At 24.2% G+C, this 24751-nt stretch overlaps 1 protein-coding gene across 1 annotated transcript in view; it reads right to left on the minus strand.

The window, feature by feature from the left end:
- LOC109605748 (division abnormally delayed protein) overlaps positions 1-24751 on the minus strand; it is a 346188-nt gene that overhangs the window by 228906 nt on the left and 92531 nt on the right. The window contains exon 2 of the mRNA XM_049966562.1: positions 8382-8525. Coding sequence (XP_049822519.1) covers positions 8382-8525 — 144 coding nt within the window. The remainder of the gene's footprint in view (positions 1-8381; positions 8526-24751) is intronic.

Consider the following 24751-nt stretch of genomic DNA (forward strand, 5'->3'; position numbering starts at 1 on the left):
TTAAAAAAAATTAACAAAAATCATATACTTTATTACATAATTTGATGATTAAAAATTATGGTTATAAAAAAATAAAAATTAAAATAGTATAAGAATTAAATAAACTTTGAAAATTTTGAATTTAAAAAAAATAATAATAATAAAAATGATATAATTAATTATAAAAAAATCTAATTGTTATAAAAATATAGTTACATACAAATAAAAATTTATTATTTAAAAAACTATGAAAAGTGATAAAAACTAACAAAAGATTAAAAACGACACACATATAGTTAAAAAATTTAAAAAACCTTAGAAACCTATAAATTTATTATTATTTAAATTTATTATAAAAATTAATAAGAGCAATATAATTTATTATAAAAAATTGATTATTATAAACAATTGTTACATATAAATTAAAAGTATAAACGAATTAATAAATCTTTAAAAAATTGAATTTATATAAAAAAAAATAATAAAAACAATATGATTTATCATTAAAAAATCTAATTATTGTAAACGATAGTTATATAAAAATTAAAATTAAAATGTGTAGTATTTAGAAAACTATGACGAATTAAAAAACTCAAATTTATAAAAAATAAAAATTTCATAATTTATTATAAAAAAGTTAATAATTATATCAAAATATAATTTAAAAAGAAACTATATATATATATATATATATATATATATATATATATATATATATGTAATTCAAAAAGAAGCTATTTTCTATTTAAAAACTAATACTTATAATATAAATATAAATATATTAATATAAATATTAAAAAACTTAAAAAAAATTAACAAAAATCATATACTTTATTACATAATTTGATGATTATAAATTATGGTTATAAAAAAATAAAAATTAAAATAGTATAAGAATTAAATAAACTTTGAAAATTTTGAATTTAAAAAAAAAAAAAATAATAATAAAAATGATATTATTAATTATAAAAAAATCTAATTGTTATAAAAATATAGTTACATACAAATAAAAATTTATTATTTAAAAAACTATGAAAAGTGATAAAAACTAACAAAAGATTAAAAACGACACACATATAGTTAAAAAATTAAAAAACCTTAGAAACTTATAAATTTATTATTATTTAAATTTATTATAAAAATTAGTAAAAGCAATATAATTTATTATAAAAAATTGATTATTATAAACAATTGTTACATATAAATTAAAAGTATAAACGAATTAAGAAATCTTTAAAAAATTAAATTTATATAAAAAAAAATAATAACAACAATATGATTTATCATTAAAAAATCTAATTATTGTAAACGATAGTTATATAAAAATTAAAATTAAAATGTTTACTATTTAGAAAACTATGACGAAATAAAAAACTCAACTTTATAAAAAATAAAAATATCATAATTTATTATAAAGAAGTTAATAATTATATCAAAATATAATTTAAAAAGAAACTATATATATATATGTAATTCGAAAAGAAGCTATTTTCTATTTAAAAACTAATACTTATAATATAAATATAAATATATTAATATAAATATTAAAAAACTTAAAAAAAAATTAACAAAAATCATATACTTTATTACATAATTTGATGATTATAAATTATGGTTATAAAAAAATAAAATTTAAAATAGTATAAGAATTAAATAAACTTTGAAAATATTTGAATTTAAAAAAATAATAATAATAAAAATGATATAATTAATTAGAAAAAAATCTAATTGTTATAAAAATATAGTTACATACAAATAAAAATTTATTATTTAAAAAACTATGAAAAGTGTTAAGTGAAAAGTTAAAAAATTAAAAAACCTTAGAAACCAATAAAAAAAATAAAAAAATTACTGACTAAAAATTATAACAACAATTTAATAATTAAATATAAGATATATGATTATATAAAATAATAACAGAAATTAAAATGTAAACAACAACTATCGAAATTCAAAATATATTATTAATTAAAAAAAAATATATAAATTGAGAAAAATTCAATATGATAATAAAATTATAAATGTAAAGAAAACATATTATATTAATTTAATTGATTAAATGTAGATATCATGAAATAAATTGATACTTAAAATATAAATGTTAATAACAATTGACTTAATTTGAAATATATATCTACAACAAAATAACAATAAAAATAATACATGACATTTATGACATAAAAAAATATTAAAAAGAAAACCATAAAATATATAATTAAAATCGTAATTTAGAATGTCCCAAAGAAATAAAATCTAACATAATAACACCACAAAGAGAAATTAAATATATTCGTAAATTAGTTATATATATATTTTTTCTTTAGTTTTATATATTATTACATAAACAAGTTTACGTAACGCATAAAATAAACTCATTAAACACATTTGAACCATGTTAATAACGTAGAAAAAGTACAATTATCTAAATTATTACCAATGAAATAATTAGCCACAACCATAACTTATTAATTGCTTTAGTTATTTTATGACGCACCGTTTTACAACTATAACAGTTGCGCCATTACAAATTTTACGTCCGTATAAATCAATGCGGTATAGAAAAAATAAAATCAATAGGTCGGATTTCGCATTGTCCTGCTGAAGGATTCCGAAAATATCATGGGTAAAGGTAATGTAATAGTGGAGGACATAAAGAAGCCCTCGAGGTATTCCATAATGGATGGAATGTCCGTAACTTAAGACCGGACATCGAATTTCTGGATATTTAGATTTACAACATGCATTCTGAAACGATTACTTCGGGTAGATTAAATTTAATACCTGTTTATTGTCAGTTTAATTTGTTAATAGGTGATGATGACTTTATATGAGATTAAATTATGTCTAAAATAACATAGACATTATATAAGAAAATATGTCTTTGAACTTTGATATTGAATAATAAATATAATAATAAGTAAGAAAATCTGTTACAGAAAAAAAGTAATTTGTATTCCTAATTAGAAAATAAATTATTAATTTATATTAATACAAAAAATAATAATAAATAAATACTGTATATAAATAAAATAACTGAATATTTGGAAAGTAATTTTATATATGGAAAATATATTATTTACTATAAAATTCTTCTCTAAATTTTCGTGAATGTTTCCAAAATTTTTATTAAATTTTTCGATAATTAATTTTAATTAGAAATAATTTTAATTCAGAAAAGAGAATTTTTTTGTACAAATTTTGTCTAGATATTTTGTATATATAACAATAACATTAAACATGTCTAATTAATAATATTAAAAATGTCTAATTAGTGATAAAATGTTAATTTTTGTCTTAAATTATAATCCTTAAAAAAATTTTCTTTAAATTTTTATATATTGACTGTTTAAGATCTTATAAGTCAAAATTTATGTAAATGATAAATTTTAAAATAAATTTAATCAATCATTTATTGATAATTAATTAATATAATAATATATATTTGTACATTTTTATTAAAATATATTAATTAAATACATATTTAATTAATACACCACATGAATTTATTCCAAAAAAATAACTGTTAATTTTATTTTGTCTTTATTTAAATTATAATCATCAAAAAGATTAACTTAAATATTGAGAACTTAAAATCGTATGAGATAAAATTAATGTACATGACAATTTATAAAATAAATTTAAACAATCATTCATTAATAATTACATATAATTTTACATATTTTGTAATTTTTTTTTTTAAATTAATTAATTATATTATTCATATTTATTTTTTTATAGTTTTCATTTAAACTATTATATTTTTAAATAAATTGGTTGTTTTTAAAATTTATTCCAAAAAAAAATTGAAATAGTGTCAAATAATTATTAATTTTATTTTGTCTTTATTCAAATTAGAGTATTAGTATTTCTAATTAGAAAATTAATTATTAATTTATATTAATACTAAAAATAATAATAAATAAAAACTGTATACAAATAAAATAACTGAATATTTGGAAAGTAATTTTATATATGGAAAATATATTATTTACTATAAAATTGATTAATTATTAAGTAAAAACATTGATAATTTTTAATAATGGTCATTTTTATAATTTGATCATTATTAAAAATTTATTATTGAAAATAAAATAATTTATACAGAAGTATATTTAATAAAGAATTTTAAATAAGTTTAAGATTTGCCAATTAATTATGAACTCAGATAAAATAAATTTCTTGAAGCAGTGTTTTATACTTTAACACTTAAACTAACAAAATAGTTAAATTAAAAAACCAATTAATCACACATAATTTATTGTGTTTTTTGTAACGAATTTAATTAATAGACAAGATAAAATAAAAAGGTCAAAAGTTAAAATTTAATTGAGACAAAGAGTGACATAAATTTATAAGGTTCTCAAAAAAGGTGAACTAACAATATATCACAATTAATAATAGACCGATTTTTTTGATTTATGACCGCAAGATAATTAAGATATTTGGGTACTGTATAATTTAAAGATGCCAGACCCGAAATGCGCGTGACTTGAGCTTAAGTAACGAAAAAAAAAAATAGAAAACCAGAACAAGACCAGACCTTAAGGTTGGCACCGGAGCACTAATAAATTTCCCAGATTTATCAACCCATAAACCGTATTAATGTTTATGTAAATGTCGCATTAACGAGTTCATATCGATAAACTTAACATTTACCGATTTAAACTATTCGCCTGTTTGTGGCCGGATCAATCGATAATTAATGTGATAAATATATCAGACGTCGAGTCGGGGACAGTTTTATGGGTGGTAAATAATGCGACCATTATTTATATTTGTGCAGCAAGGTAATATGTTGCGCAAAACGTCCGGATTATCGGAAAAACTAAACGGTATCAATATTTACACAGACATGCAACGCAAGACTCGTCGTCGGACCTGTCGATGAATATTGATGCGGCTCAATTTATTATTAGACGAAAAACTAAAGAGCAGCTGGGAGAACAAATGAAATGGCGTGTTACGCATTCGTTGGCAAACGGGAGTCAATTGGAAATCACGTGCTCAATTTTCAATTGGCACCGAAACCTTTTGCTTGCTCACGGACCCGATTTGCATCCTGATTCCCTCGATTCATTCAAGTAATTTTACTGTTTCAAACGATGGGGATTGAATGTAAACTGCCCCCCGTAATTAGTTTTTTGTCGTCACAGTTTAGTATCTGGTTCTGGTTGCTTGTACGAAGACAAAACATAAATTACAACAATAGTTGTTGGGAGAAATTGAACCGATAGGGGATTATTCATTGGATATGTGCAGGTGTGTTGAGATTATTCGCCTCGGAGACGCTGATATCACTGATTTTATGAATAATCCGGTGTTGGGTTACTTGCTTTATTGTTTATATTAGAACTTATCGTTGAGCAACAGATAAAGTAAGACAACAAACCCAAAGGCAAGATTTATAAACAACAAATTGTGAGCACGTACGTTTTTATTAAACAAAGAGCTTTTTATCTGAAATTGAAACTTGTTTATTTAGACAAATATTTAACACGTACAAGTAAAAATAATTGAAAATGTAAGTGATAATTATTTAATTAAACACACAAAGTCGATAAACAAATATAAATAAAATAATTACATAAACAAGTCTCCGAGTTAATTAATACAACCCAGAATTAAAGAAATTACTGCTAATTAAAAATGGTTCGTCATTTTGTTATTCCCTCACAGTGTTGCATAATAAACTAGAAATGGGATGTTCGGCGTGGAAACTTTACGGTTTTGTGAAAACTTATATTTGTGCATGTAAACTATGTAGAACTTTATACTTCCATCGAATTTTTATCATAAAGATTTTCCGGGATTAAACGCAGCCTGGAAATATAACAAGCTGTAGCTGCAACTTGTCAAAACTATAAAATTAGTTGGGTTTTCCCCGAATAACTTTTATTTTAATGTTTTTGTATGAAATTACTGTAAAAAGTTGCTGAAATTATCTCGTTGTTCATTTTGTTCTAAGTACGATTTCAGTCTATTATTCTAAAAGTGGGTTAAATACTTCATAATTTTCTAAATTTTGGTGAATGTTTCCAAAATTTTTGTTAAAGTTTTCGATAATTAATTCTAATTAGAAATAATTTTAATTCAGAAAACGGAATTTTTTTGTACAAATTTTGTCTAGAAATGTCCAATTAATAATATTAAAAATGTCTAATTAGTGTTAAAATGTTAATTTTTGTCTTAAATTATAATCCTTAAAAAATTTTTCTTTAAATTTTTATATATTGACTGTTTAAGATCTTATATGTCAAAATTTATGTAAATGATAAATTTTAAAATAAATTTAATCAATTATTTATTGATAATTAATTAATATAATAATATATATTTGTACATTTTTATTAAAATTTATTAATTAAATACATATTTAATTAATAAACCACATGAATTTATACCAAAAAAATAACTGTTAATTTTATTTTGTCTTTATTTAAATTATAATCATCAAAAAGATTATCTTTCAACTTTTAAATATTGAGAACATAAAATCGTAGAGACAAAATTAATGTACATGACAATTTATAAAATAAATTTAAACAATCATTTATTAATAATTAATTACATACAATTGTACATATTTTGTAATTTTTTTTTAAATTAATTAATTATATTATTCATATTTATTTTTTTATAGTTTTCATTTAAACTATTATAATTTTAAATAAATTAGTTGTCTTTAAAATAAACCATTTGAATTTATTCCAAAAAAAATTTGAAATAGTGTTAAATAATTATTAATTTTATTTTGTCTTTATTCAAATTAGAACCCTTAAAAAGTTTATCTTTAAACTTTTAAATAATGAGTGCTTAAAATCTTATGTGACAAATTTTTTGTAAATGACAATTTTTAAAATAAATTTAGTCAATCATTTATTGATAATTAATTTCATATAATTGTAATTGTTATTTTGGACATTTTTATTAAAATTTATTAACTATATACATATTTAATTTTTTATAGATTTCAGTTAAATTATTATATTTTTAAATAAATTTGTTGTTTTTAAAATATCTTTATCTTTAAACTTTTAAATATTGAGTGTTTAAAATCTTATGTGACAAATTTTATGTAAATGACAATTTTTAAAATAAATTCAATCGATTATTTATTGATGATTAAACATTTTTATTAAAATTTTTTAAGTATATACATACATTTGTTATAGTTTTCAATTAAATTATTATATTTTTAAATAAATTTGTTGTTTTCTAAAATAAACCATTTGAATTTATTCCAAAAAAAATTGAAGTAGTGTTAAATAACTATTAATTTCATTTTGTTTTTATTTAAATTAGAAATCTCAAAAAGTTTAAAGGAAAACTTTTAAATATTGAGTGTTTATAATCATATGAGTCAAATTTTATTTAAATATCAATTTTTAAAATTAATTTAATCGATCATTTATTGATAATTAATTACATATACAATTGTATATATTTTGTACATTTTTATTAAAATTTATTAATTATATACATATTTAATTTGTTATAGTTTTTATTTAAATTATTATATTTTTAAATAGTGTTAAATAATAATTAATTTTATTTTATCTTTATTTAAATTAAAATCCTCAAGAAGTTTACCTTTAAACTTTTAAATAATGAGTGTGTATGATCTTATGAGACAAATTTTATGTAAATATCAATTTTTAAAATAAATTTAATCGATCATTTATTGATAATTAATTACATATAATTGTATATATTTTGTACATTTTTAATAAAATTTTTTAAGTATATACATACATTTGATATAGTTTTCAATTAAATTATTATATTTTTAAATAAATTTGTTGTTTTTTAAAACAATCCATTTGAATTTCATTCCAAAAAAAATGAAATAGCGTTAAATAACTGTTAATTTTATTTTGTCTTTATTCAAATTAGAATCCTCAAAAAGTTTATCTTTAAACTTTTAAATATTGAGTGTTTAAAATCTTATGTGACAAATTTTATTGTATTTATTTATGTAACTATTTTTTTGTCTATATTTAAATACAACTTAAATTTTTAAATATTGAGTACAAAATTATTTTATGATTATTGAGAATAAAATTAATATTTAATGAACAATTTTATTAGAATTATACAATAATAAACTGAAAGAATCAATTTTCTTCCACTAAAATAACTAAAAGACTAAATAAAATAAATTTCAAGGCTTAATACTAACAGAAAGTCAGCAAAAATAGCATTAATAATAAAGTCACGTATTCCCCGAATTATTACCAACACTTAATTAAAGCAACTATTCAGACTCATTACCCGTTGGCAACTGGCACTTCCCAGTAACACCCAATCAATTTGCGACAATTTGTCAAACATACAAAAACATTTCCCGGCAAAGACATCCAGGCGATTCGCCGGACAAGTAAATTAAGGGGATCGTTACTCACTTTGTACTGTGTCGGAGGTGGAGATGAGCAGCCCCTGCAGCGACCTCGAATTGTGCCTCAGCTGGGCGGCGAAATCCCTCTGGCCCTGTTTTCGCAACAGACTTTCCGTGTTCGCGTCGCAACACTCCCCATTGCAAACTTCTCCTGGAACAGACAAAAAATACAATCATTGCGGTTTTATTTTGTTACAAAAATAGAAAAGCGGAACGTTTCCGGCTGTCTAATTTCGTAAGGGGTGGTTATTTTTAAGAAGTCTAAATGAATCACAGGACCGGGTCGACGTTTATGAATGATTTTTATTTAGCAGTATATCAACAATTTTATATTGCGGTTTTATTAGGCCTCTGGCTCAAATTACGACGGATTAAGACAATGTTTTAGTGCGGAGGTAATAAATTATTTAATTACACTCGGTTATATGGCCGGCCTATGTGCGGACGTTAAATATGTATTAAGGGATCCGGCCAGATCAGCAAATTTCTGATTACCGGTTAGATTGTACCCAAAACGTCATTTTGTCAAGTGTAGCAGTTAATATGGTAGTTCATTACCCGTAACTTCATTCATTAACTGTTATCGGATTTATTTTGCATAGTATAGTTTATATTTATATCAATATTAATTGACTATCTACAAAGGGGACCAACGGTTTACTGTTTTATGAACAATTTACTCAAAATTTGACTTTTTCAGTCAATAACAAAGATATCTAAGTCTCTCCTCCATAATAGACCAGATATTTCTTCATGTCACAATGACTTATTTCAAAAATTCTCTTACTCAATAAACTTTTTCTCCAGAATGTTTCTCATAAAATGAATTTACTGTATGGTGACCCAAGGGGCCCAATGATCAGTCCAACTGTCTACTGTTTTATGAAAAATTTACTCAAAAATAATCTTTAGTCAATGACGAAGATATCTAACTCCTTTCTCCATATGGTCCAGACACTTCTTCATGTCGGAATTACATATTTCAGTCATTGTTCAATTTTTACGTAATAAAACTAACTCGTAGAACAATGACAAAAATTGTTGATTATAATGGTTTTTACGAAAAAATTGTCGTTTTTATCGTACGTTTTGTCTTTCTTGATATGACACGAAAATCCCAATCGGATAATCGAGTTTCCCCATTGAGGAACGCCAATAAATAACTAATACGTTAGTTAAACATGACTCAGTAACTGTTATCGGATTTATTTTGCATACTATGGTTTATATTTATATCAATATTAATTGACTACCTACCAAGGAGGCCAATGGTCAGCCCAACTGTCTACTGTTTTATGAAAAATTTACTCAAAAATAATCTTTAGTCAATGACAAAGATATCTAACTCCTTTCTCCATATGGTCCAGACACTTATTCATGTCGGAATTACATATTTCAGTCGTTGTCCAATTTTTACGTAATAAAACTAAGATTCTCCAGGTACAAGAGCTCAGAATTTTTCTTATGACATGAATTTACTCGTAGAACATTGACAAAAATTGTTGAATATAATGGTTTTTACGAAAAAACTGTCGTTTTTATCGTACGTTTTGTCTTTCTTGATATGACACGAAGATTCCAATCGGATAATCGAGTTTACCCATTGAGGAATGCCAATAAATAACTAATACGGTAACTAAACTTGATTCATTAACTGTTATGGGATTTATTTTGCATACTATGGTTTATATTTATATCAATATTAATTGACTACCTACCAAGGGGGCCAATGGTCAGCCCTGCTGTCTACTGTTTTATGAAAAATTTACTCAAAAATAATCTTTAGTCAATGACAAAGATATCTAACTCCCTTCTCCATAAAGTCCAGACACTTCTTCATGTCGGAATTACATATTTCAGTCATTGTTCAATTTTTACGTAATAAAACTAAGATTCTCCAACCCCAAGAGCTCAGAATTTTTCACACGACATGAATTTACTCGTAGAACAATGACAAAAATTGTTGAATATAATGGTTTTTACGAAAAAACTGTCGTTTTTATCGTACGTTTTGTCTTTCTTGATATGACACGAAGATCCCAATTGGATAATCGAGTTTCCCCATTGAGGAACGCCAATAAATAACTAATACGGTAACTAACTTGATTCATTAACTGTCATCGGATTTATTTTGCATACTATGGTTTATATTTATATCAATATTAATTGACTACCTACCAAGGGGGCCAGTGGTCAGTCCAACTGTCTATTGTTTTATGAAAAGTTTACTTAAAAATAATCTTTAGTCAATGACAAATATATCTAACTCCCTTCTCCATATAATCCAGACACTTTTTGATGTCGGAATTACATATTTCAGTCATTGTCCAATTTTTACGTAATAAAACTAAGATTCCCCAATCCCAAGAGCTCAGAATTTTTCTCATGACATGAATCTACTCGTAGAACATTGACAAAAATTGTTGATTATAATGATTTTTACGAAAAAACTGCCGTTTTTATCGTACGTTTTCTCTTTCTTGATATCACACGAAAATCCCAATCGGATAATCGAGTTTCCCCATTGAGGAATGCCAATAAATAACTAATACGGTAGTTAAACTTGATTCATTGACTGTTATCGGATTTATTTTGCATACTATGGTTTATATTTATATTAATATTAATTGACTACCTACCAAGAGGGCCAATGGTCAGCCCAACTGTCTACTGTTTTATGAAAAATTTACTCAAAAATAATCTTTAGTCAATGACAAAGATATATAACTCCCTTCTTCATATAGTCCAGACACTTCTTCATGTCGGAATTATATATTTCAGTCATTGTCCAATTTTTACGTAATAAAACTAAGATTCTCCAACCCCAAGAGCTCAGAATTTTTCACACGACATGAATTTACTCGTAGAACATTGACAAAAATTGTTGATTATAATGGTTTTTACGAAAAAACTGCCGTTTTTATCGTACATTTTGTCTTTCTTGATATGACACGAAGATCCCAATCGGATAATCGAGTTTCCCCATTGAGGAACACCAATAAATAACTAATACGGTAACTAACTTGATTCATTAACTGTTATCGGATTTATTTTGCATACTATGGTTTATATTTATATCAATATTAATTGACTACCTACCAAGGGGGCAATGGTCAGCCCTACTGTCTACTGTTTTATGAAAAATTTACTCAAAAATAAACTTTAGTCAATGACAAAGATATATAACTCCCTTCTTCATATAGTCCAGACACTTCTTCATGTCGGAATTATATATTTCAGTCATTGTCCAATTTTTACGTAATAAAACTAAGATTCTCCAACCCCAAGAGCTCAGATTTTTTCACATGACATGAATTTACTCGTAGAACAATGACAAAAGTTGTTGATTATAATGGTTTTTACGAAAAAACTGTCGTTTTTATCGTACGTTTTGTCTTTCTTGATATGACACGAAAATCCCAATCGGATAATCGAGTTTCCCCATTGAGGAACGCCAATAAATAACTAATACGGTAGTTAAACATGATTCAGTAACTGTTATCGGATTTATTTTGCATACTATGGTTTATATTTGTATCAATATTAATTGACTACCTACCAAGGAGACCAATGGTCAGCCCAACTGTCTACTGTTTTATGAAAAATTTACTCAAAAATAATCTTTAGTCAATGACAAAGATATCTAACTCCTTTCCCCATATGGTCCAGACACTTATTCATGTCGGAATTACATATTTCAGTCGTTGTCCAATTTTTACGTAATAAAACTAAGATTCCCCAATCCCAAGAGCTCAGAATTTTTCTCATGACATGAATTTACTCGTAGAACATTGACAAAAATTGTCGATTATAATGGTTTTTACGAAAAAACTGCCGTTTTTATCGTACGTTTTGTCTTTCTTGATTTGACACGAAGGTCTCAATCGGATAATCGAGTTTCCCCATTGAGGAACACCAATAAATAACTAATACTGTAGTTAAACTTGATTCATTAACTGTTATCGGATTTATTTTGCATACTATGGTTTATATTTATATCAATATTAATTGACTACCTACCAAGGGGGCCAGTGGTCAGTCCAACTGTCTACTGTTTTATGAAAAAATTTACTCAAAAATAATCTTTAGGTATCTAACTCCTTTCTCCATATAATCCAGACACTTCTTCATGTCGGAATTACATATTTCAGTCATTGTTCAATTTTTACGTAATAAAACTAAGATTCTCCAACCCCAAGAGCTTAGATTTTTTCACATGACATGAATTTACTCGTAGAACAATGACAAAAATTGTTGATTATAATGGTTTTTACGAAAAAAAACTGCCCTTTTTATCGTACGTTTTGTCTTTCTTGATATGACACGAAGATCCCAATCGGATAATCGAGTTTCCCCATTGAGGAACGCCAATAAATAACTAATACGGTAGTTAAACATGATTCAGTAACTGTTATCGGATTTATTTTGCATACTATGGTTTATATTTGTATCAATATTAATTGACTACCTACCAAGGAGACCAATGGTCAGCCCAACTGTCTACTGTTTTATGAAAAAATTTACTCAAAAATAATCTTTAGGTATCTAACTCCCTTCTCCATATAATCCAGACACTTCTTCATGTCGGAATTACATATTTCAGTCATTGTTCAATTTTTACGTAATAAAACTAAGATTCTCCAACCCCAAGAGCTTAGATTTTTTCACATGACATGAATTTAGTCGTAGAACAATGACAAAAATTGTTGATTATAATAACTGTCTTTTTTATCGTACGTTTTGTCTTTCTTGATATGACACGAAGATCCCAATCGGATAATCGAGTTTCCCCATTGAGGAACGCCAATAAATAACGCAAAAACATCGAGATAACAATTTAATTACGGCCGTGTGCGTGCCCCAAAAAACCAACCCCCAAAGATTTATTCATGCCGCCTGACCGCCGGGCTTAATCATCCATCCTCTCCATTATTTTTTTGTTTTCGTGCCCAGAGCGGAAACACAATTAAGCCGTGCTCAAAATATCAAATCAATATTTTTACAACGGGGACAAAATCGAATTTTACGCGCGGTCCCACGTTATCGTTCGGCAATCCGCATCGAATTGAATTGTGAGCGGGATTTAATTGGCGGACGCCGAAACGCTAATGAATTAAATTGAGATCTGTGTACGTCTCTAATTAAGGATACGGCACCCAATTGTGTGTAATTGCTCGTGTGGGGCGGCCGCGCCGCCCCGGGGCTATTCCTGCGGCCGCGTTTGACGGAGTGATTCGTAATTGGGGAAATGCCGCGTGTGCGATGGACAGTTTTGAATGGTTGATGGAAATTAATCACTGTTATTTTGCTGTGATGGTGCGATGGACAATCGATTTATTTGTTTGTTTTCTTATTGTTATAACACAATAAACGATTGTTTATTGTAAATTATGGGGAAAGAACAACTATAAAATACATTCTGACAATAATACTAATTAATTTTTGATTTAATGTAATTAAATATGATCATTAAAATTATTAGACATTAAGTTTTTAGTTGTGATATTAAATTTAATTTAATTCTATTTTTTAAAAACGTTATTAAAGAATTTAAATATTTTTAGATAATGAAAAAAAAAAATGTAAAAAAATATTTTTAAATTGTGTATAAGAAAATTAAAAAGTATATTTATATTTCATTAATCGTTTAAAATTAAAATTTATATTATTACATTATAAAATATTTATAAAAAATTTGAAAAATTACAAGGTTTTAATATTTATATTATATATACAAATTACATTACTTTACAATTACATTACATTACATTACAACTTTTTAAATAAATTTAAAAAAAAAATAAATATTTTATGAAATTTTTATATTTTAAATTATTAAGTTTTTTGTATAAATTTTTAAAATTAATAAATCTCAATTTCACGTTTAAATAATTCATTTTTTTAATTAATCCAACTTTAAAACTTTATATTTCAGATTATTAAATGTTTTATGTATAAATTTTAAAAATTATTAAATCTCAAATTTTATTTTTAAAAAAATTCGTTTTTTTTAATTAATTAATTTTTTCTTTTCTTAATTTTATATTTTTTTTGTTAAAATTTTTCAAATATAAAATAAACAAAAATATATAATAATAAAAATAATAATAATAAATAATTTAAATTAAAATGTCTAAATTTACTCAGTCAGAATTTTAAAATTTAAATTTTTATATTTCAAATTATTATCTCTAATCTCAATTTAAGTTTATTTTTTATATATTATCTAACTTATTCTTTTCTTAATTTTATAATATTTAATAATTTTTTGTTTTTTATTAAAATTTTTAAAATTTAAAATAAATAAAAATTAAAAAAATAATAATAAAAAATAAATTAAATCAAAATGTCTAAATTTACTCTTTCAGATTTTTAAAATTTAAATTTTTATATTTCAAATTATTAAATGTTATTTTTTATATATAAAATTTTAAAATTATTAAATCTCAATTTTAGATTTAAGTTCATTTTTTTTTCAATATTATTATTTTCTTTTCTTAATTTTATTATAATATTTTTCTATTTTTAATATTTTTTTTTTAAATTAAAATTAATAAAAATAACTATTTTAGACTTAATATTACAAAAATAATAATAAAAAATAAATAAAATCAAAATGTCTAAATTTTTATAGTTCATTTTATTAAATGTTTTATGTATGAATTTTAAAAATCATAAAATCTCAATTTTATGTTTAAAAAGGGTCAATTTTTTAATATTATCTAATTTATTCTTTTATTAATTTTATGATAATTTTTTTATGTTTTTATTGACATTTTTAAAATTTAAACTAAATAAAATTAAGTAATTTAAACTTAATTATACCAAAATAATAATAAAAAATAAATTAAATCAAAATATCTAAATTTACTCTTTCAGATTTTTAAAATTTAAATTTTTGTATTGCAAATTATTAAATCTCAATTTTAGGTTTAAGAAGTTCATTTTTTTTCAATATTATCTAACATTTTCTTTTCTTAATTTTATTATAATATTTTTCTATTTTTAATATATTTTTTTTTTAATTAAAATTAATAAAAATAACTCTTTTAGACTTAATATTACAAAAATAATAATAAAACATAAATAAAATCAAAATGCATAATTTTTATAGTTCATATTATTAAATGGTTTATGTATGAATTTTAAAAATCATAAAATCTCAATTTTATGTTTAAAAAGGGTCAATTTTTTAATATTATCTAATTTATTCTTTTATTAATTTTATGATAGTTTTTTATGTTTTTATTGACATTTTTAAAATTTAAAATAAATAAAATTAAGTAATTTAGACTTAATTATACAAAAATAATAATAAAAAATTCAATTAAATCAAAATGTCTAAATTTACTCTTTCAGATTTTTAAAATTTAAATTTTTGTATTTTAGATTATTAAATGTTTTATGCATAAATTTTAAAAATTATAAAATCCCAATTTAATGTTTAAAAAAGGTCAATTCAATTTATAATAATATAATTTTTAAATAAGTATAAATGTTAAATAATTAAATTTTAAATTTTTAAACAAATCTTTAAATTTGCTCTTTCAGACCTTTAAAATTTAAATTTTTAATATTTCATATTATTAAATGTTTTATATATAAATTTTAAATATTATTATTAAATTTCAATTGTTTGTTTAATAAACTTCATTTTTTAATAGTATCTAAATAAATTTTTAATAATAATTAAATGTGAAAATGGAAAATAATTAAATTTTAAATTTTTATATTTTAAATTAATAAATTTTATATGTATACAATTTAGAAATTATTAAATATTAATTTTAGGTTTATATATATTTTTACCTGTCAATTTCTTTACTTAATTTTATAAACATTTTTGTTTAATTAGAAAATTATTATAAAATGGATTCATAATTTAAAAACAATGAGTAAAATCCTGAATATTTTGATGACGGTTAAATGATTTTTGAACTTATTTTGAAAAACACGTTTGTGTCATTTTTTAATACGTGATCCAATAAAAACAATTCTGTTATGGCCCCCAAAGAATTACATAAACAGCGAATATCGACAGCGTCAAAATGTGTGCACGTCGCACAATATTATTCATCATTTGCAACAATCTAACGAGATTTACAATCTAAATGTTGGACTAATGACCCACACATACTTTGTACGTACGAACGCACGTACAAACTGACGTAATTGCCCGACACTTCATTTATCACGACCGCTAATGGGTCTCTTCAATTATACCATTTCTCCACACAATAAATCCCGCTTGTTAATAAAGCAATTATTCACACAATACAGCACGATACGAAATTCGGTAACCGATCAAAAACTGGAGGCGCCAGAAGCCGGAGCGGAGACAACGCAAGATCATTAAACGCCCGATAACTTCAAATGGCGGAGTAATCGTGACAAAGTGTACCGTCTAATATTTAACAGCAACTGACAGTTTAATTAGCCCGGCCGAAAAGCGGGTTCCGGGTGAAATGGCGAATAAAACGATACCGATCGCTTCTTCTTTGGCGGCATTCCTCCACATAATTAATTCATGCAAATACCTGGCCGATAATTAAAATTGCTCTAGAAGATCGAACGATAATCACAGTGCCTCGCGGATTTTGTTTCTGTGTAAAAAAAGCACGAGTTGATGATGGAGCATCTCTGGAGAAAATGCAGGGAATGTGGAGGAGATAATTAATGATGATGGTGTTAAGATAAAAACAGAAGGATTATAATTGGATAATCAATTAGAGAATTGATCCTAGATGCACTCTGCAGAATATTCTCTTTTTTTTTTTGTTCATTTTTTATTGGTACTACTGATGAATACTTTATATAAGAAGCTTCTTCTCGATCCCTCATACACATTAAAAAATATTCATTGGATAACATTCTCCTTGTCGAATAAGAGATGGTGGATAATAAAACAATCCAGATAATTGGTTCAATTGTTATTTATCTAGAAAATGTTGCGGAGTATACGGATGTGATCAATGATGATAGATCGATAGTTAAAATTGGAGAATTTTTTCCTAGATGCATTTCGTTCTCTCCTTCTTTTATTCTAAATTTATTTGTCCATTTATGAAAACATTTTTAAATATTATGTATCTTTCTTCTGCGTCTCACATTCAAATTTATACATATTGATTTGTCGAGCTTCTCTTCGTTTAATAAGAGATCATGGGAGGTAAAGATAATCCAGATATTTGGAAGACATACAAAAAGTTCATTTCAATTCATAACAATTTCTATCTATCTTAAAAATTATGATCATTCCATGAGTATAATGAAAGGATTATATATGGGTAATCAATTAGAAAATTTATCACCAAGATGCATTTCGTCCCCACCTTCTTGAAAAAGATGGAAGGATGCTATATTCCTTTTCTTGTTCTATATTTATTGGCCCAATTTATGAATACAATTTTGAAGAAGAGTTAAATAATATGTCTCTTCCTTCTGCAGCTCACATTCAAATTTATACAGTTAAATTTGTTAAGTTTCTCTTTGATAAATAAGAGATCATGGGAGATAAAGACAATCCAGATAATTGGAAAACATACAAAAAGTTCATTTCAATTCATAACAAATTCTATCTATCTTAAAAATTATGATCATTCGATGATTAAAATGGAAGGATTATATTTGGGTAATCAATTAGAGAATTTATCACCAAAATGCATTTCGTCCCCACCTTCTTGAAGAAGATGGAAGGATGCTATATCCCTTTTCTTGTTCTATATTTATTGGCCCAATTTATGAATACAATTTTGAAGAAGAGTTAAATAATATGTCTCTTTCTTCTGCACCTCACATTCAAATTTATACAGTTTCATTTGTTAAGTTTCTCCTTGATTAATAAGGGATCATGGGAGATGAAGACAATCCAGATAATTGGGAGGCATACAAACAGTTCATTTCAATTCATAACAATTTCTATCTATCTTAAAAATTATGATCATTCGATGATTAAAATGGAAGGATTATATTTGGGTAATCAATTAGAGAATTTATCACCAAAATGCATTTCGTCCCCACCTTCTTGAAGAAGATGGAAGGATGCTATATTCCTTTTCTTGTTCTATATTTATTGGCCCAATTTATGAATACAATTTTGAAGAAGAGTTAAATAATATGTCTCTTCCTTCTGCAGCTCACATTCAAATTTATACAGTTAAATTTGTTAAGTTTCTCTTTGATAAATAAGAGATCATGGGAGATAAAGACAATCCAGATAATTGGAAGACATACAAAAAGTTCATTTCAATTCATAACAAATTCTATCTATCTTAAAAATTATGATCATTCGATGATTAAAATGGAAGGATTATATTTGGGTAATCAATTAGAGAATTTATCACCAAAATGCATTTCGTCCCCACCTTCTTGAAGAAGATGGAAGGATGCTATATCCCTTTTCTTGTTCTATATTTATTGGCCCAATTTATGAATACAATTTTGAAGAAGAGTTAAATAATATGTCTCTTTCTTCTGCACCTAACATTCAAATTTATACAGTTTCATTTGTTAAGTTTCTCCTTGATTAATAAGGGATCATGGGAGATGAAGACAATCCAGATAATTGGGAGGCATACAAACAGTTCATTTCAATTCATAACAATTTCTATCTATCTTAAAAATTATGATCATTCGATGATTAAAATGGAAGGATTATATTTGGGTAATCAATTAGAGAATTTATCACCAAAATGCATTTCGTCCCCACCTTCTTGAAGAAGATGGAAGGATGCTATATTCCTTTTCTTGTTCTATATTTATTGGCCCAATTTATGAATACAATTTTGAAGAAGAGTTAAATAATATGTCTCTTCCTTCTGCAGCTCACATTCAAATTTATACAGTTAAATTTGTTAAGTTTCTCTTTGATAAATAAGAGATCATGGGAGATAAAGACAATCCAGATAATTGGAAGACATACAAAAAGTTCATTTCAATTCATAACAAATTCTATCTATCTTAAAAATTATGATCATTCGATGATTAAAATGGAAGGATTATAATTGGGTAATCAATTAGAGAATTTATCACCAAGATGCATTTCGTTCCCGCCTTCTTGAAGAAGATGATAGATACCTTTTCTTGTTCCATGTTTATTGGCCCAATTTATGAATAAAATTTTGAAGATGATTTAAATAATATCTCTCTTCCTACATTTTGATTTGTTAAGTTTCTCTTTGATAAATAAGAGATAACGGAAGATAAAGACAATACAGGTAAAGATACAGATTATGTGGAGGATCTGTGGCAATTAATAATGAATGATATGAAATAGATCAATATTGTTACCTTTTTCATCGTTTTCGTTAGTTAAAATTCAGAAAATACATTAGAGAAGAAAAGTTAAATAAGCTTCTTCTTTACAATTCAATTTATGAAGATTATTCAGTAAAAATGTTTCAAAAATTCTCCTTGATAGATTCGAAATCACGGATTACACACAATCCGATAAATTAAGCGCCTCGCTTCCGATTTAAACAGTTTATTTCCATTCATAACCGTCACCACAAACACCGAATCCAAAATAATTTAAAACCGTGGCTAATCCCTTTAGAAAATAAAAAGATAAGACAAAACGCAACAAAAGGATGTAGAAAACCGCTAATCCCCGTCCGTCCTGCCGGCGCGTCCTTTCATCCGATTGTGTTGCAGGACAACAACCGGGCTTCGCCCCGATCCTCTTTTATTCATGGTTTCGGCGGCGCTAATGCAACTTACACTTCCTGCGGGCCATTTTAACGCTCGCTAATTGCACGGGCCTCGTTTTGGGCCGTGGACGGTGGTCAGTGTTTCACCCCCGACCTCACACCCTCACACTTTATGTTACAAATTGTCGGGCCTCGTTGGATGGTACGGTGTAATTATTTGTCAACACGCGGAATATAAGCAGCAATATTAGAATTAACAACAACTTTATAAATAAATTAATGTTATAGAAAAACTGGACGGAGAAAAAGTTGTTTCTAGCCCCAATCCATTAGTGGAAACATCTTTACCCACAGCTTCCAGCCTCAATCAATTAGACTAACATCATAATTAACGGCGGCAGCCGAATAAATATTTATCAAAACGAATTAAAATGCATTAATGCAATATTTGCTGCGAATTTAGCTGAAACCCGCTAATTAATTGTTAATTATTGACCGCAAACCAGCCTTTTTTCATCGATTTGCGTTTGTAATTCGAAAGTGCAAGTACTAAAAATGGGCTAATTGTCCGTGTGGAACGTTTTATTAAATATGTGACTTTGTAGATTGTGTAATTCTACAATCAACGTTAATTAATACAATTAAAACACTTTTTAGGTTAGGCTTTGATGCGCACATGTCTTTTTTATGTTGTTTAACGTGGGAGTTTTTTTCTTATTGGATATTGTCCGTATTGGTTCGATTCGGATGTCTGCTCGTTTGATTGGAATTGGCGCATTTTTTAGAAAACAAAAGCATCAGTTTCAATGACTTTTATTTGTATTTGCACAGCATAAGTCCGAGCGATTTCTCTGCAAATATGAAATGTAATTTTGAAACTGCAACCGGGGTTCATATAAAACTTTATTTGCCATTGGAAGAGATAATTTTAATTACTAATCAATGTGAAATTAAAGTTTTAGTAAACAATTTTATTTAATATCCATTATTGACTTAATTTTTATATATTTTAAATAATGTTTCAATTTTATTTTACTTATTTTGATCATATTTTAAACAAATTACAATAAAATGTTTAGGAAAAATAATTAAAAAGTTTGTAAAACATGTGCTAAATTCATTTTTATTATTAATATAAAATTGTAATGTATATTAAAGAAGTAGTATTTTTTCAATTTATAAATCCAAAATCACTTTTTAATTAAAAAATTTAGTAATTTTAAAATATAAATTTTAATTGGTAAATTAGTAGCTACAAAATTTTATTTAAATTTTTTTTTCAATTTAAATAACTAAATTTACAATAATCTACATAAACTTTAAACACAATAAAAAAGTAATATATGTGACAAAATTATTTGAATAAATTAAGTATAATATAATAGAAATTAAACAAATACATATATAATATTTTAATACCAAATATTATATCCTAATATTGAATATTATATCTTAAAATTGAATATTATTATATCTTGATTATATTATTTCTACTTTACAGTTATTAAATTACATAGATTATTTGTCAATAATAGCAAATTGAATTATGTTTTAAATAAATATTTGAAATTTTAATTTTGAGAAATTATAAGATTTATTTTTTAATTTCAATGAATATTTGTAAAAAAAATATTCAATTTCTACAAATTTTCAAAAATTATTAATAAATAATAATAAATTAAATTATAATTATATGATTATTTTAAATAAATATTCGAAATTTTAATTTTTTATATATTTTGAAAGATTATAAGTAAAAATATTTTTTTAAATATATATGAATATCTATCCTTTTCTTAATTTCTTTGAATATTTATACATAAACATTTACTTTCTAAAGATTTTTGAAAAATTTTTAGCGAATAATGATAAATAATTTAATAATACAGTAAAAATCTATTTTTTTAAATGTATATGAATATTTATAAAGAAACATTTATTTTCTAAAAATTTTTGAAAAATTGTTGGTGAATAATACCCAATAATAAATTAAATTGGTTAAATTATTTGAATGATTAATATAAATAAATATTTGAAAATTTATTTTTTTATAGATTTTGGAAGATTATAATAAGAAAAACTTTATCCTTTTCTTAATTTCTATGAATATTTATTCAGAAACATTCATTTTCTATAGATTTTTGAAAAATTATTAGTGAATAATAATAAATTAAATTATAAAAGTATGATTATTTTAAATAATTATTTGAAAATTTAATTTTTTTATAGATTTTGGAAGATTATAACAAGTAAAAATCTATTTTCTTTTAATTTCTATGAATATTTATACAGAAACATTCAAATTCTAAATATTTTCAAAAATTATTAATGAATAATAATAATAATAAATTAAATTATAATTGTATGGTTATTTTAAATAAATATAAAAAAAATAAAGTAAGTAAAATTCTATTTTTTTAAATTTTAAATTTATTTTCTAAAAATTTTATAAAAATTATTGGTAAATAATACCCATTAATAATTTAAATTATAATTGAATGATTGAATTAAATAAATATTTGAAGATTTATTTTTTATAGATTTTGGAAGATTATAATATGTAAAAATCTATCCTTTATTTAATTTCAAAGAATATTTATACAGAAACATTCATTTTCTAAATATTTTTGAAAAATTATTAGTGAATAATAATAAATTAAATCATAATTATATGATTATTTTAAATAAATATTTGAAAATTTATTTCTTTTTATAGAATTTAGAAGATTATAATAAGTAAAAATATATATATTTTTAAATTTCTATGAATGTTTATACAAAAACATTCATATAATAAAGATTAAAGAAATTATTAATGAATGTTAATAAATTGAATTATAATTGTACCATTATTTTACATAAATATTTGAAATTTTATTTTTTTTTATAAATTTTAATAAATAATAATATATATAAATATATATTTGTTTAAATTTTTATGAATATTTATACAGAAACTTTCAATTTTTAAAGATTTTCAAAAGTTGAAGTGAATAATAATAATACATTAAATTATAATTGTATAAATAAATATTTGAAATTTTAATTTTTAGAAGCTAATAAAAAATAAAAATCTATTTTTAAAATTTCCATGAATACAGTCTATTATATATTTATTAAATTATTATTTTAATAATTTTACCACATTTTTTATCTCCTACAAATTATTAAATATTAAATTTAGGATTATATTATATAAAATTTAAAGTATATTGAAAATTATTAATTTTATTTTTAAATAAACATATACATTTTATATGAAAATTATAAAATATATAAATTTTGCAGTACTAATTTAATCATATACCATTTAACATTTAATACTGTAACATAATAAAAACTTAGTAAGATCCAAATATTAATTTTCAGAATTTAATAATATTAAATTACAAAATTAAAAGGGTAAATTTTGTTCAGTTTAACAATTGGAAATATTGAAATATATATAATTTTAAATTTAATCATAACAAGGTAAAATTTAAAATACTTTGAAAGCATAAAATTTTAAATTGAAAAATATTTAGTACAAAATCCATGAACTTTATTCAGTTCAAATACGATATACATTACAAATATGTTACGCAAACAGCTGAACTTTTATATTTTTATCACTTTTTAACAAAAACAAACATCAAATAACATAATAAATAACGTACGAAATGTTATACATAAAATCCTAATAAAAAGCAGTAAAACCATTTCGGCTATTTTATTTCCATAACCGTCACAATAAAAGATCACAGTTATGAAAACAACCCCCGAAGCGCCTCGCCAGTTTTGATGTTCGAAAACATTCCGCAGAGAGAATAATAATCGTCCGCTTGTCGAACAACAAAGTATAATCGCACTAAACCAAGAGTAATTCTCGTTGTATCCCCGACATAAATTCGCCAATATGCCCGTGTTTACCTGTTTAATTTCACCCCAGGTGATTCCGAACGTTAGAGCCGAACGAGAACGTGAAACGCGATAAATACCGCCGACTTTCGAATGATTACAGTCATCAGTAATGTGGCTCGTTGTACCGGGGCCCCTTTAATGCCTCCGCACACTTAATGTGACGACGTCGTTCCACATTTGCGGGGAATTCTCTCGCGTTTATTTCCAGACAACCATAAATCGGCGCAATAAAATATTTACCCGAAAAAATGCTAAATAAAATGCGCAAGATAAACCTTATTATTTTTTTTTTTCGAGGGTGAAATATCGTTTCAATTTCCGCCGCCCACTCATTTTTTTCGCGTGATAAATGCACTCGGACATGATTTCCGCGGGCCGCCCGTCCGGATTTATGGTTTCTCATGAGTGTATGCGTATCTGGGTGTGAAAAAGTGACAGGTGACGGTTACAAATACGGGTGGAACTGTCAACGGAGCCGGGAAAGCTGCTGCGAAGGCAAATTGTGCGCTGCCCCAGGCAGGAAAGTTGGAAACTTTAAAATATTGCTTTCTTAAAGCGGAATGGGGACCAGAAGAATTGTTACTTTGGGTTTAAAATATTTTTAGAAGCTTAAAAACTAAAAGAATTAAGTGAATTATTTTATATAATAATAAACCGATATAATAAATAATCGTATGATAGTTTCTACAGGTATTAACAGATTTTAGACAGATTTTTGTGTTTCATCTTTAGAAATTAAATATTTTTTTATAATTATTTTTATTGTTTCTAATATTCAAAATCTGTAAAATACCATAATTTTTCTAGTATTTATTTAAAATAGTCATAC

This window comes from Aethina tumida, chromosome 4 (genome assembly GCF_024364675.1).
Source record: "Aethina tumida isolate Nest 87 chromosome 4, icAetTumi1.1, whole genome shotgun sequence".
NCBI lineage: Eukaryota > Metazoa > Arthropoda > Insecta > Coleoptera > Nitidulidae > Aethina > Aethina tumida.